The 15,612-nt window shown below is 38.4% G+C and overlaps 1 protein-coding gene across 2 annotated transcripts in view; it reads right to left on the bottom strand.

Moving 5' to 3' along the window:
* Positions 1–3,617: 3,617 nt before the first annotated feature.
* The window catches only part of PROS1 (protein S), a 34,546-nt gene continuing 22,551 nt past the window's right edge, over positions 3,618–15,612 (bottom strand). The window contains exons 10-15 of one of the 2 annotated variants that reach the window (XM_035540528.2): positions 13,351–13,540; positions 12,225–12,392; positions 11,005–11,173; positions 9,339–9,487; positions 8,292–8,505; positions 3,618–5,454 (exon numbers count right to left, since the gene is read on the bottom strand). In XM_035540528.2, coding sequence (XP_035396421.1) covers positions 5,309–5,454; positions 8,292–8,505; positions 9,339–9,487; positions 11,005–11,173; positions 12,225–12,392; positions 13,351–13,540 — 1,036 coding nt within the window. In that variant the 3' untranslated portion in view covers positions 3,618–5,308. Of the gene's footprint in view, positions 5,455–8,291; positions 8,506–9,338; positions 9,488–11,004; positions 11,174–12,224; positions 12,393–13,350; positions 13,541–15,612 lie in introns of those variants that run through there. The other variant, XM_050708037.1, reaches the window with a different exon arrangement.

The raw sequence follows: 15,612 nt of genomic DNA, 5'->3' as shown, positions 1-15,612 counted from the left end.
TTACCAAGATACAAACTTCAGTTTGTCTATGCAGCTTGCTTAATGCCTCTATTGACCAGTGTTTCAATATAAAGACATGAGTTACAAGGTGATAGGATTTGCCTGTTCCAGGCAAACAGGTTTGTTAAATCTACATGACCTTCAGTTCCAGAAGAAACCCTTTAAACAAAAGGCTGGCTTCTGCCCAGGTTTAAAAGAGAAGACTGCTTTTCAATTGACTGAGTTAGCAGGAGTCTGTGACCAGCTGGTGGCAATGATCATACAGCCTGTGACAGCCTACAAAAGAGAAAGGCTTGCTCAAAGGAAACCTTTTGTTTTCCTTTCTCTGTCTCTCTCCTTTTTTTATTCATTCACTTATTTATTTATATTTTTCTATACAGAGTTTTGGTTTATGAGAATCATACCAGAACTTGATGAAAAGAGAATTTTCCTGGAAAGGTAAGGCACTGCTGAGTGGCAATCAAAATATTTGCTGTTTTATACATGAACTGTTTTTTTCTTTGGGTTTATTTTAAGCAAAGGCAGTTCTATTCTTTGTCTTCTGTACTACCCCAAACTTGCAAAAATTACTAGCGTGTGTCTTCTTGCATCCTATTAATGAAGACCTTATCTTTAATAAATTCATATTTCTGATATCATGCCTAAAACCCCTAGTAAATTCCAGAAATAGTGCTCCCCGGTTCTGCGGCCCTCAGCACCTCCTCTGTTCACTTGTGCAGGGCATCAGCACCACTGTTAGCATGAGCTTCCCACACAGTGCTGTGGTGGGCCTCCAGCAGAGGAGGCTTGCCCAAGTCAGAGAAGCTGATTCTGGGTCTGTATCTAGAAAAGCAAAATATATGGCTTTTTGTAACTGCAGAGTTGCGTGCTGTTAAGTTGGTTTTTGTTTTTCCCATAAGTGCGTGATGAGAGGAAAGGGAAATACAGTTTATAGTGACAAGGAACAAAAGCAATGTTTTGCGTGGAGCTGTTAAAAGACTTGAAAAAGCAAAGCAGGATATTAGGGACTACTTCTAGGACCTATTTTGCTCCTGAGAGTACGTGGTCAGGGGACTTGATCTATAGTAGGTCTGGCATCATAAGTCAGTCTGGCACTTTCAGTGTCTTCAGTTAGTTTTCTAATGGTGGATACTCATAAACAACCTGAAGTCCTTGTTTAAGTTTGAGTTTATGTGCAAGAATTCTTGTACAAATACCAATGTTTGTAAGGCTGGCCACTCTGGGAGGGATGTACCACTGACTGTTGAACAAACTGTTGGCAATTTTACATCACCCTGTATGTCAAGAAAGGCTAAAATGTTTTTAAATGGTGTTTTTGTTGTTGTTGTTTTTTTATATACAGTGTTTGTGTTTGGAGAGAAAGGGAAGTGAAACTCTGTCAGATCAAATGGCTTGTGCTTTTTTATTGTTGTCTGGGGAGGCAATCAAAAAAAATCTAGAGACTGAGGCAGAAAAAAGGCAACGTGGAATACTTTAACGTTATGCTTGTGTAGAAAGTGCTAACCTATGCCAACAGTATGTATTTAAATGTATTTTTTGCATGTTTGTCTTTCCTAAAATGCACTTAACCTTGTTTTCCTGTTACTTGTTTTTTCCATTTCCCTAATTTCTGGAGATGCTACAAATTATTATTTTTTTAAAAGAAAGCAATACAATTAACTCCTGAATTACATACAACTGTGTAGTTTCTTAGCCACTTGGTTGATTCAATAAAAATGCCTGTAAGAAACGTGATAAGGGCTCCCCTACCAGATGATGATTTAGCTGCTTATTCCCATATTCCTATTGAAATCTAACTATTCCATGTATGACCAGTGTAACAGCGGGGGTATACTCATTTGCGTACAGAAAGCATTGTTTTTAAAACATGAACAGTAAACCCTATTCCTGTGAAGTTTCTGTAGGTAGTTCGGATGAAGGCTGCTGTAGACGCTCCTTTCGATTTCCAATGATGGCACATGTGATATGATAGCATGTAGCACAGTGATAGTGCTTCTGTCTTGTTGGCACTTTTGCACCAATGTGACAGGTAATAAGCTGTCTAAAATGACAGCAGCCAAGGTCATCTAGCTCTAAAGTGCTGCTGCAGGACTGTGGTCAGGAAAACAGTGTGGGAGAAAATCAGAATCTCAGTGTCTCGGTTCTTCTTTTATTTACTAAGTGATGCCTTATTTATCCCTTTGGTATTAGTTTTTACAATTTTCCTGTTATCTAATTTTTTAGCACACAACTGTTGTTTCTGGCAGACAAAATGTGAAATGCTCCCACATCTGTGTATTTTTTTTTATCATGAAGTTGCTGAGGCAGCAAAATATTAAGCATGTGCATATGACTAATGACACTGAAGGACCAACATCAGTGCATTGTTGAGTGATAAGCAGGAGTGGAATGTCTGAGAAAGCCTGGCCTCTCTTTCTTTGAAGATGACAACCCTAGAGCTAATTTTAAACAACAGTAGTGAAGGTGTTCTCACCCAGTCTAGCTAGTTATCTTCACCAGGAGACATGCAGGTATTAAAGCATGTAAGCTAACCTTAGATCAGGCATATATGCAGAAATCTGCTTTAGTATAAATAAGAACCAATTTTATGGCTACATTTCATTTTCAGGGAAATCAGGACATGTAGATTTGTTGTAACACTTGGTGCATAGGAGCTGAAGAAGCCCAGAGCAGGTACCAGCTGTTCCCGCTGTATGAACACTGAACAGCCCTTCCTGAGATGATTATGCCTAAAATTGAAATTAAACACATTTGATAAAGGAGAAAAGATGGGAGTTAATAACTTAAATTGTTGTGTTTTATTCTTCCATGTGTGCTTTTAAGCTGAGCTAAATTTCTTCAGGTGATATTAAAAAATTAGTAAATTCAAACATTTTTCTAGAGAACATGGATTCCTATTTGGACAGCACATTAATTTGAGCACTTTTCTTTGATACTGAAGATTATCACAATCTCTTAAGCCAGCCATTTGACCACTAGAACCAGCCCTGCACAGTGAAAATGAACAAAGATAAATAAATACAACTTAAAATGAGAAGAAAATTGCAAATGCTGCTTTATTTAATTCCTTACAATAGGGAGGCACTTTTACATTAAAAAAAAAAAAAAAACAGTGCAGAGGTTTCATTACAACTACAGTATCCTAAAATATTCCTGCATGAAAATAAAAAGAAATGGTGTCTGTGTGGGAAACTTAAGTGATTTTTGTTTTCTTTAATTCCAAGTCTATACCAATTATCCCCCTTGAAAAGGATGTGTTTTTTGTTTTTCTTCTATTCACACAGAGTGATATAAGTGTTCATAGTATTGCTGACACCTTACTCTGTTTCCCCTCAAACTACTTCTGTGTGTACTTGTACAAGGCAAAGAAGCTGACTGAGGGCTTTGCAAAATTCAGTGGGTGCTGCTGAGATACCACAGATGAAGTAGTTAAAGGTGTATTTTATGTCAAAATTCCCAATTCGGCTTCACCTTGAACAAAACCTGCTTATTTCAGTAGAGTTACTCTTTGCCTTAGGCTCAAATGACGCATGTGTTTGTGGGGATGGGAAGAGAGCAAGGAGGGATGCTTTCCTGCGGTGATTTCCCCTCCACGGAGTCTGGATAAATGAATGTGGTTGTTTTTTTTTTGTTATGCCATCCTAGAAAACTGAAGTAGTTTGTTGGCAATTAGCCCCTGGGTGTCAGCTGTGTGGAACTCCTGCTGATAAGCAGCTAAATACAAATCCATGCTGGACAGACTTGTAGACCATTCTGATGCTGGCTGATGTGAACGTCAGAGCAAACTCTGTGTTATATTAAAGGGCACAAGTGGGAAGTGAAGTTAGCAATAACCTCACAGCAATAACATTGAAAGATGGCCTCAGATTCTGCGGTACTGATGTACTAATGTTAGTACTCAACCATGAAAGAAACCTCGCTAATGTCACTAGGAGTATCTCTGGAGAAAGGCAATCCTCAAAATGACTATTGTCACAATCCATCCTTCTGTACATACATTTCTACTTGATTGTCTCGAGCAAAGAAAGCAAACCTCAGGTTGAAAATTCTGACAGATAGTGTCTCGCTGGTTGATGGATGGGGGTATATATTCATTGCTTACAGCAATTCTCTTGCTATTTATTTGTTTGGGGGTTATCAAAAGCACTAGGTGAGCTGCACAGGAAGGCTCCTGGTTGTGTGAAAATGAGGTTGGAAGTGGAAAGAATGCTCTAAGAATGATAAAGAAATACTAGAAATGCTTGAAATGAACACCCGAGGAGAAAAATACTCTTCTAATCACTTGTGCTTTTAAACTTGGCTGAGCAGAATATGGCTTTACGTGCTGATGTTACTAGCAAAACTTAGGCTTTCAAGTAAGTCAGAAATAACTGCAACAGGGTTTGCAAATAAATCTCTTCTGGGGGCTCTGTGAATATGAGGTTAACCTAAGTAAAGGGAATATGATGGAACATTAGAGGGTGCTCCTATTGAGGAGTGCCAAATTTGTCATAAATGGAATAAAAGTTTGCTGCAAGTTCTCAGCTTTATTTAGCAAATTCCAGTTTGATCTGCTGTGATGAAGACCAGAGCTCCTTCCCTCATGCAATTTTCTGTTTCCTAAAATTGCCTTGGCTGTATTTTAATCCACTTTGGAAGTAAATTACCTGATCTGATCCAGAACTCTGTTAATGGTCTAAAGCTGGGTTCCTATGAGACAAGAATTAAAGTTGGTACAATATAACAAGAGCTATTTTCAAAAGTTGAACTACTTAAAAATATTTCAGTTTGGAAGTTGCTTTATCAGCATTGGTACAATACGTAAACATGTCCACAGAGAGCTTGGGCTCTGGATTCCAGGGCACCTTCCCCTTTACTGAAAGCACGTACTACAAAACCTGTAGAGATTTCTCTTTGTATATTACGTTTGGAAAAGTTTAAAGAGAATGGCTTTGTTTAGATTCAGATAGTCTGCCAAAATTTGCAACTTGTAACTCTGTGCTGATATATGTAAATAGGATGTAAAACTTCTCTCTCCAAACTAAATATATCAAGGGCATATTCTGAGCATGGAAGATAATTCTGGCTTTAAGATTTATCACTGATATGGATAAAAGAACGCTTTGTGGAATTTTGATCTTGATTATGTCTCTTTACAGCTGAAAAGAGAGGAGATTTTTTTCACCCAAATTCTATATAAAAGAGATGAAAAACACGCCGTTGATTATTTTCCTGGCACATCTTGAACAAAATAGTACAGGCTTCATTATGGCATGAGACTAATTATGCAAATTATATCTGAAAGAAAAAAAAGTTAAGAATTGAATGGCTACTCCATAATCAGTGGGCACGAGTGAGATCTAATGGAATTGTGTTTAAAATCGGCTTCATCCAGATCCAGCTGTCTGCTGTTGACCTTCACCTCCATGCAGCCGTTATAAAAAGCAGTTACTAACGTTGCACCCAGAGGAACATCTGCACAGAAACACATTCAATTTATTAGGCCAAGGCATGCAACATCTTATATATTTTTCAGATTAGCAAAATCATGGGGAACACTCCATTCCCCCTGCATTAGTCGTCCATGGGAGAAAACAGCAATTTGGCAGGAAACTTTTAACTAAGTTCTTCTCCCTTCTGTTTAAGATTCTTCGAGATAAAGTCAGGAAAGTTGAGAAAGGTCGATAAGATTTGAAATATGCATTATAAGTCTTCTCCCATCCAGAAACCAAAAAACTATACATAAGTGTTTCTCAGCAGCATTTCCTGCTTTAACTATAGTGAACTAATACTGTGTTTCCTGGAGTGCACTGTTCTTCTCCTGACTTACAAACAGATGTTTATGGGTTTAGAGGTCACCGAAAGAACCATGTTACTTCTGCCAGAAAGCTACTCTGGATTCAAATCTGCAAGTTCTCAAAAAGGGCACCCCTGGGAACTGCACACATTTTATTGCTTCCTTACTGCTTCTTCCAAGTGAAATGTCTGTGAGAGACCCCCTTTATCTGTTGCTCATTTAGCTATTCTTTAGGTCATGGTAACATCATATCATTGATGTGCTTCCAGCACACAATATGTTAAGCACAGAACCAAGCAGGCTTTGCTGTGAGGCCTTAGGGCACAACCATATTACAAAGTACACTGAAGGGGATCCGAGTACCTTCAGCAACCAGAATGAGGATACCTAGAAGCTGATATCAAGTGCATCATCTTTTTGTCAGGTGTTAATCATTCTCTCTCTCCTAAAGATTGCCATGATGGTCTGGGGAACATGAAACATTGCTTCCTTGTGGTTTTTGCTGTTGTTGCAAGCTGAGGTACTGCACAAACTGTCCTCTAGAACTGTGTCCTTCTGCTCTTTTGGCTTCAGGGATAACGTGTTGCTGTCACAGAACTGTGCAACACTCATTTAGCCTGCGCTGACTGTGTTGAATTAATTAGCAAAAAGGAATACTTCCAGCATTGTTACAAGTTTGAAGAAATGTGTGTCAAAAACAGGCAGTTCTGTTTTTCATGAAAAACACACATTTTTGTTAGGTGCTTCTTAACCATACAGTTCTGTACACTTAGCTCTGTGTGGGAATTCTTACCTACCTTTTTATACTGCTCAATAATCCCAGAGACTTTTCAGAGATGAGTTATAACAAATAAATGAGTTGATGTAGTCTTAAAGTTGCTTTCCTATGTTACTTTTTTTCTCTTTGGCAACTGAGTTTGTTGCAGAAGAGGCTCCTGTGGATAAGGTGTGTGTTTGTTTGTTTTGTAGAGTGTGTTGTTGCTGTGGGGAATTTTTTTTTTTTTTTTTTTTTTTACTTCTAAGTAGATATTGGATTTATATAGAGATCTGTTTTGTTAATTTGCAAGGTCTTAACTCTTAAGGCATTGGTGTTAGCAAGGTACTAGGAAGAATGACAAATATCGCAATGGTGATGAGGGCTAAGAAATGACCAGAGTCATAGTCAAGTTACTATGGCTCAATTAACCTATTGATTCACCTCTACTAAGTAAACATAGCCTTCAACTCTCTTTTAAAAGTGAGCAGGCATTACAAAAACTGATACTTACCTGTATCTGACAGTACTGTACCACTAGCATATTCTCATTCTACTTACTCAATTTGAATTGAACTTACCTGGTTAGTTGGTTTACAAGACATTGCACATCCAGTCAAAAACAAAATCATAGGAGAAATTGGCATATTTAGGGGCTGAATCTTATATTCCTGACTATCACTATTTAAAGACTTGTAGAGAAGTCAATCCCAACATACGTGCCTGGATGCAGAGGCAAGTACCACTTCAGACTGAAGCTGTGGTACCTACTGTGCCACCCTAAACATCTTGCTTTTATTCTGACAAGCAACTCTAGAGGGTGGAATCACAATTCCAGCTTCCCCAGTGGATGATGCTACCTTGGAAGAAATGCCTAAAGAGACCATCTCCAAGGGATACGCAGTTTTTCATCTTTCTGCTCCTGTGTACTCTTCTGCAGAAGAAACACACTGCAGATAAAGAAGACTGGCTTTATCTGGGGCAGTGCTATGACAATGCAGCCTAAAAGTAAAATGGATGTCAGTTCAAGATTGTTTCTGAAAATTTCAAGGGTTTCCCTAGGAATTTTGACTTAAAAAGCTCTGCTAGTAGGACCTTCACCTTGTAACCATGGTGTATTTTCTCTACTGATTTTCAAGTTCGGGGATCTCAGGCTTTGAAAAATCTTTGTGGCGATGCTGTTTTTCTGCATGGTTCACACTGAAGTCAAACTATTTTACAGATGAGTGTGTGTACGCTTCCTGTACAAAATTCCTGTTTGTACTTGTCTTAAGACTGGGTATTCACTTGCAGCTTATTTTAAAAAAAATATTATTTGCTGTTTTAACATATTTTCTCTCTCATGAAGATTGTCAGTCATCTATTGCCCAGAGTGTAATTGTTAAAACCATGTTTTGGACTTTTCCTTCTCCAAATCTGACACTTAATTTACTCATAAATGTCAGTTTTCTTACATACTTGATAGAGTTTCTAAACTGTGCCAGCTGGTGGCATTTCAGAAAACACAATGGTCACTTGTCCCCAGCTCAATAAAGCAAAATATATTGCAAATCCAAATCTGTTGAGAGAGACTTATGCCTCTTAATAGGCTTAATGATATTGCTATTGAAAAGCGGGCTCGCTCAAAAGCTGCATAGACTGGATGAAACAAGGAGCATTTGGGGAAAAGGTGTTTCTTATACAGTTACAGGTTTTGTCTAACTCGTGTAAGGCTGAATGTAATCAGGCTTCTATAAATGAATGAAAAGAAATGTAATTCACCTGGCAGGCCACCCAAGTAGGTAACAACATCTGTCATCATCGCTTGATGCAGGATAGACAGCTGCTCCGAATTGCTTTGGTCTGTACGTGAATCAACAGACAGTTCGAGCTGCTGCTTGGTTACTACAAGTCCAACCAATACTTTTCTGGGTGTACATAACTTCTTTGATTCCAGATGTGCAACAGTGATATTTCCAATGGTCACAATGATTTCCTAAACAGAAGAATGTGGAGTCAAAAAAGATGCCGCGTGTAACTTTAACACAAAATTATACTTAATTTTGATACATTTTATACTTGAAAGTAGAAAGAAAAGGAATGTTAGAGCTGTGTTTTAAAAATTGTTACCTTAGGTTGGAAAAGATATTGAAGTTGATAGTTGCTGTATAACTATCACCTTTGTAAACAAAGCCATTCATTTATATTCTGAAACTTATAAGCGAGAATACTCTCTGTGGGGTGGGAAAAAGTCTTTTGGCTATGGTTCTGAGGTGAAATCCTGTTTCTTTTAAAGGGAGTACTGCTACAACTTCAAAGGTAACCCAGTTTTCACTGTATGTTCTTATTTCAGGCAGAGGTGTGGATTAGCTATGATGTGCTATTATGATCTGTCTTGGGACACCTGATGTAAATGTGCAAATAGGAACTTCAGGACAAAAACATCTGTTTATAAATTGAAACTAATGTTGCCGTTGCTATAATATCATGACTACTTCTGTCATATTCCCTTTTCTGCTTTGTGCCTTTGGAAGGAAAGGCTAGAGAGACAAGACATAATGGATACTACCTAATGTAAGAGTGCTTAGTGGTTGATCCCTGATGTAGCAATCATTAATAGTAATATATTTTCTCCACATCACCATATGATCGAAGTGCCATGCAAAATATTAATTCAGCCTTCCAGCTCCACTGCATGTAAGCGTAAGTAACTTCTTTTCAGTTTGACTTTTTTTCAAAAGCAGAGTAGCGAGTTAAGTGAGACAAAGATGAGAGGTGTGATTTATGAGATGATGCTCCAGCCCTGAGCTGCTATAATTGTAAGATCACCTGTGAGTCAGAAGAGTTAGAGTCCACTATGGACAAAGCAAGAGGCACTGTTTCATTAGAAACCAGGGCAAACAAAACACCAGTGTCTGTGGATGGGCGAATAGTCATAGTCACATTTACTAGCCAATCTTCAGCACTGTCAAGATTATCTGTTTTAAAAGAAAAGATTGAAATTAATAAATCTATCTGCTAATGAAAAATTAATATGGTGTTAAAAAATTAGTACTTCATCTGCTCCTATTGTGGAAAAAATAGTACTCATCTCCAGGAAAAAAAACCACAAATTTTGGAACTTTAAGATTAGACTTATAGTTCTTTATAAAAACACAACAAAAAATACTACTTAAATCTTGCATCTTCCCTAATCTTCTTTTCTTACTGAACGCTTTTTTTTTTTTGCTGGTTTCTCTGATCCAATGTGGAACAGGTGCCACATTCATGAAAGGTCAGTTTAAGATTAAACCTGGAAAGACTACTTTACTCATAAATTGCTGCCACTGAGTAGAAGATTGGCAGTTCTGACACATTTTTACATTCCAAAGCAGTTCTACTGTCAAAATGGGAATACGCAGATGGGTAAAACAAATATGCAGATGGTGCAAATATAACTTCAGATGATGCATTCATAGTCAAGCTAATACAAAAATTACTGTTTCAAGTGCTGTTTGTCATCTTTTTAAATCTTTTCTTCCAGCATCTGCCCTTCCCTTCCCCAGTCTCATCTAAACAGATTTCTAGTAGTTTTTTCAGGAAGCAGAAATCCTAGCACATGAATTGAGGTCATATTCAGATTTGGGGTGGAGGATGGGATGGTGATGGGAACAGGAAGATGCAGGGGTGATGAAAGCATGGCAGCAGCCCCAAAGAAATAGGTCAGGAGGAGACATGGCAGCATGGTGTTAGTGAATGAATGGGAGGAAAGATGAGTAAACGTCAGTGGCATAGAAACATCTCATATGAGTTTGCTGGAAATGTAGGGTATAAAAAGCCATAGAAATCTTTTGAAGTGGACTAGGGAAATTAAAGAAAAGGCCTTGGAAAGAATAGCAAATCCTGGGATGAAAAGGATTGAGGATCAGACAGGGTTTGAAGGGTAGGATAGCATCTGGGATATTAAAGTATGTAATGACAACAAGATTTGATGCTCTAGAGATGCCTCGCTTTGGGCTCTCAAGTGTACAGAGGGGGATCCTGGACTGCAAAACTTGAAATTAGGGCAGAAAGTTCTGGGTTCAGGAAGAAGCAAGATATACACCCAAAACATCTAGATATGATGTTCATTTAGAAACAAAACTACATATACAAAACTATCAGTGATCCTTTTCCCCATCCCCAATGTTGTTTTTCTGTCAATAATACTATAGCTTTCTTCACTGATAAGCAAGGGCCAGAATTAGATCTTTTTACAGTGAACATGTTCAGTGGTCCCCATCTTTTTTGCAATTGAAGAATACTCTTCCTAACCTAAAGCACTTCAGAAACTCAATGGACAACACCAATGGGATCAAAAATCCTCATGCAAGCAAATTTCTCTCAAGTTACGCTAAGCACTGCTGGATGAATTGGTATATAGCTTAGTTTTTTTTTTATTTTTCTTTTCTTTACAATTCAACAACTCCATCACCATTGCAGCAAAAGGTATAGAAATAGACAGAAAAATACTTACTATAGTTTATTTGAAACTTTGCCATTCCAGTGCCGGGGTAGAAGGATCCTCTCTCAACTGTTACTAAACAGTGTTTGCTTTGTTTTTCTTGAATAACTTCTTTTACACCTGAGTGTCCTTGATTCATCAGGTTCCAGGCACGAATGCACCCATCTAGGCGAGGGTTAATCTGTAGAAGAATTACAGTACTAGGTGTTTGAAGTCAAATTTGTTTTAAAACATATGTAAAGTAACGCCTCATTACTAATATCAACTTATAGCCAATAAAATAGCCCTATCAATGCTATAGGTTACCACGTTACAGAACTGAGGCTAGGAAAAAACAGATGTCATGCATTTAGAACCCCAGTCTTCAAAAGGCACTCCTGATTTAATATTATTTCCATTTTGAAGTTTAAGATCTGTACAAAATAAATTGCTTCACTTTTAAAGCTCATGCTGTCCTTTCGTTTAGATCACCACAGCTTTCCTATACCTGTAGGACAATGATTATTAGCGCTGATCCTTGTTCAAGGTTTTTGTCTTCTATTTGTATGAAAGCATAAAGAGATTCCTCAAATTACTCTCTATTAGGTAAGGGGATGTTGTTGTATTGCTTCATGCTTTTTCCCTCTGCTTCACTTTTGAGCAAAAATTGAGCTTTTTATTTTTTTAAAAAGCACAGTCTCTAGTGTACAGTTACTTTTTGCTTCTCTGTTTAGAGCGTCAGTTAGTTTGAGAGTTCCTGGACTGAGAAGCAGGTAGCTGGTTGTACTCATCCTCATCAAAAGACAGAGCTGCCGAGAATGGAAGACTGAGTGAATCACTGGCCTTAACTAGTCTCAGCTATTGAAAAACCTAGTAAAAATGAAAGCTTATTGTGCTGCCTGCACAGTGATTTCCATACCCATTCAGGGCATAGTGAAAGCTAGCACCAGACACGTGAATAGCTCTGAAATGCTCTTGCAGCAGAAGTGGTGGTGATTTAGGGAATCTTAAAGCTATCTTAAGAAACAAGCAACAGAATCCTGAAAGATTAGTCCTTAAGAACTGTGGGTTTGTAGCTGAAACCTAACTGAGGATAGTGTACAGAGCTTTCTGCATATTTACTTTCAAAACAGTGGTTAATAATGCCGTTTTCATTTTCTAAATGGATTCTAAGCTGCTACTATGTCCTGTGTGACTGCTAAAGAAAGAATACAAAAATACTAAGTCTTAATCGACATTACTTTTTTAGCTACCTGTTTAATTAGAGTGTCGCCCACTTTGCGAGGTAATCCTGCAATGTACACCTTAGTTTCCAAGAAACCATGTGACTGTTTGAAGAGCGTTCCCGGGCTGTTAATGTTCATCACTGCTTCTTTAGCTATTTTTACACTGATGCTGTGCTCTAGTTCTTCAACTGATATCTAGAATTAAATAGAAATGTTTACGTATACACATACACAAACAATTAGGATACTCTTAAATGCCAATTTTATATATCTGTATGAAAATATTACTTATGTACCCTTAAATATTTGACTTATAAAATACTTTAATGTATTCAGTACTTATAGCACGTTTAAATTTGCATCATAGCAACTGTCCATTTCCATGGACACCGCATAGGAGGATGACCTGGGTGTTTTTATTCCCACCTTACCCTCAGGAAAACACATGCAGCTGATTAGTCAGTCTACTTCATGCTCTATTGAGCTTGCAAGAAGTTCATTTCTACAACTGTTCTACATCCCATCTATGTCTGGCAGTTCATGTTGCTGTAACCTGCTGCACAGGATTGAATCTCCAGATGGGACTGGGACAAAGTAGGTTTAACGCCTGCTTCTGCTATTGTGAGGCATAGAAGTAGATTTTTAATCTCATGCAAGTTGTACTAAACTGAAGCAGGTCTATGCAGAATTCTAGCTTCTCTTGGCCTCCTTTAAAAACAAACTTACTGGTGTTAATAATACGGTATCATTTATAGATGGTATAACTGAGCAAGGCCTTTCACCTTAGGTATGCAAGCTTGAAGAACAAGCTGGGCTTCTGGTCCACCAAAAGTAAATCTTGCTTCCTAAGCAAAGTGTCTTATTGTTCAGCTCACCCTGCAATCATACTTGCTAATGATCTGCTGCTTCCCATTTCATGACTACAAAGAATAATTCTTACGCTGCCAGTGCTAATTCTCATTATCAAGGATGAACAAATGCCATGATTTCCCAGATGTAAGGCATCCTCATACATTCCTTGGTTGATATTCAAATCTGGAATTTGAGGGCATCATTTTAAGCCCTTGGAATAGTTGCTTAGTTTCTGCATACAGTACAGAATGTTCCCATAGGGGATTAAAGGAAGGAGAGGAGAGAGGTAAACCCAGCTTACTATATGCCACAGGCCATCATTAATGGCTTTTCCTCCACTGGTGACTTTTGTTCCAAATTCATTCCTGAATTGAATTTCAATCTTTCCATCACGAAGAGCAAGCAAGATCCATGCTGTGTTGTCAAGGGATTCTGCATATAGTATAACTCCCTCTGCGTCATATGTCCGGAAATCAAATTCTGCTGAAAATCTGAGTTGTGAAGAAGGAATCTTATTAATAAAGACAGGAAACCTAAGTCCTGAAGAGCCTGTGAAAACCTATTAGTAAGGTTTTAGGAAAAAAAAAAGTTCATAGATATTAACCTTTTGGTAGCTCTGTTTCTGAGCAGTTGTGATATTTGCATGCTATTAGTCGAATGCAGAATCTAATGTTGTTCATACGAATCCACGGAGAAGTTTTGAGATTTATGCCTGCAGCTGGGATTTGAAAGAGCCTTGGTTCATTTCTCAAATCTGCTATGAGCTTTGCCTGTGAAGGATATCACATCCACTTCAGTAAGGGGACAGAGATGATAACCCTACTGCATTGCATGGAGATGTGATGTGGGGAAAAATACATGATCTATGGCGTGCTTTAGCACAATGGGGCTGCCAAGTGCTGTCCTACAACAATTATGACCTAGCAATTTGTTACAGTTACTGATGCCTTTGATACAGCACTCTAATTTGAGGATTTGTTGTCTGGACCTCAACAGTTAGTTGAACATATACATAACATGATTGATTTATTTACAGTACAGGCTACAGTAGTAGAGAGAGAGTATAAGTACAGTGAGAAACAGCTCTCTTCTCCTGGAACTTCCGGGCTAGATAAAACAGATTTAGCACGAAAGGAAAAAGCAAAGCACGCAAAAGTAAGGATTTGCTGAAGACAACAAAAGAAACAAGTAAGGGGGCTGTAATTGAGAACTTGATTCACTTTAACTCCCAGTCTTGGTCTTTGTCCACTAGATGTCAGTCTCTCGCACAGACATACAGAAAATAATTCTGTATTTACACAAAGACTATTAAGATAGTGTCAAACATTTATCATCTTCGAAAGGTCTTTCAGGAGAGCATTAATGCTAGGTCAACTTGGAAAAATGGCAGAGGAAAAAGTTCTCACTATTTATGTCTTTCTGTAAGGTTCTGAGGCTCTGGGGATCACCAGCTCAATGGCTGTTGCTGCTGTTACTCTTGAAATTGTTCAGCCAGTATGTCAAGGAATGCTGCAATTTCAGCTGCCACTGTGAAGAAGTCCAAGAGCAATAAAGAGGTCACTACCTTTGTCAATTGTTCTGACAGCTGTAAAGGAAATCACACAGATGGCACTGTAGACAAGGTACTGCACTTTATCAGTGTCCTTGGAACGCTGTGTGAAAGGAAGAACAGGATGGGGGGAGCCTTGGCCTGTTTTTGTTTCTCAGCAGTGTGTGTGTAGCAGGAGGCAGCTTCTACCCAAAGAAGAAAGGAAGTAGCACCACTAACAAACCTAAAGCCATACCCATAGATGAGAATGGAAGCTATACATTAACTTTTTCTTCTATCATATCTGAATTTCATGCTGAGAATTCTAAATGTCTTCCTGTATCTGCATCGCTGACTCCCACCTTTCCTAACCCCTGCTCTTTCTTTCATGAGTAAGGTTCTATCACAAAGATGCACCAATTTTGCTCTCAACAAACCAATGGGACCTACTGCCTATTATACTTACTGTCCTCAAACCTCTTTCTTTTTTTTCCCACTCAAGTCTGGATCTCTCTGAACTCTTTCTCGCAGTCCATATACCTCTTCCCTACCAACAGCATCCATAACCAGGTCTGTAATGGCTGGAAGACGCCAACTTGTTTATTCGTATATATGATCACACCATGTGCCAGTGGTGCATGTCTGCCCCAGCTGTGCGCTGTTTCCTGGCTGGGACACAGTTGCTAGTGGCTCCTATCTGCTTCTGAGGTGTCTGGAAGAAACTTGCTGACCTTTTAGTTTTGCCACATACGAAAATTGCTGTCTACACTGATGAGGTGTCTCAAGGACACAGTACAATCAATAAGAGATGCTGTAAACCGACTCCAGACACATTACTCTTCCTGTCTGCTTTCAAACGACTCTGCACTCCCTTAAGTGATGGTGTATGTAGGAACCTGAGTTAATTCATTCTCCATATAAAAGTATCTTAACCCATGGGGAGATGGTGGTATAATTTATGCATGCAATGTACTTTACACCCTCAGAAAATTAAGGAAAACAAATGTCCATGATTTCCAGGCATACTTTTTTCAA

Source organism: Cygnus atratus, chromosome 1, assembly GCF_013377495.2.
Source record: "Cygnus atratus isolate AKBS03 ecotype Queensland, Australia chromosome 1, CAtr_DNAZoo_HiC_assembly, whole genome shotgun sequence".
Classification (NCBI taxonomy): Eukaryota; Metazoa; Chordata; class Aves; order Anseriformes; family Anatidae; genus Cygnus; species Cygnus atratus.
The sequence above is the reverse complement of the archived record's forward strand: the minus strand, read 5'-3'. Positions and strand labels throughout refer to the sequence as shown.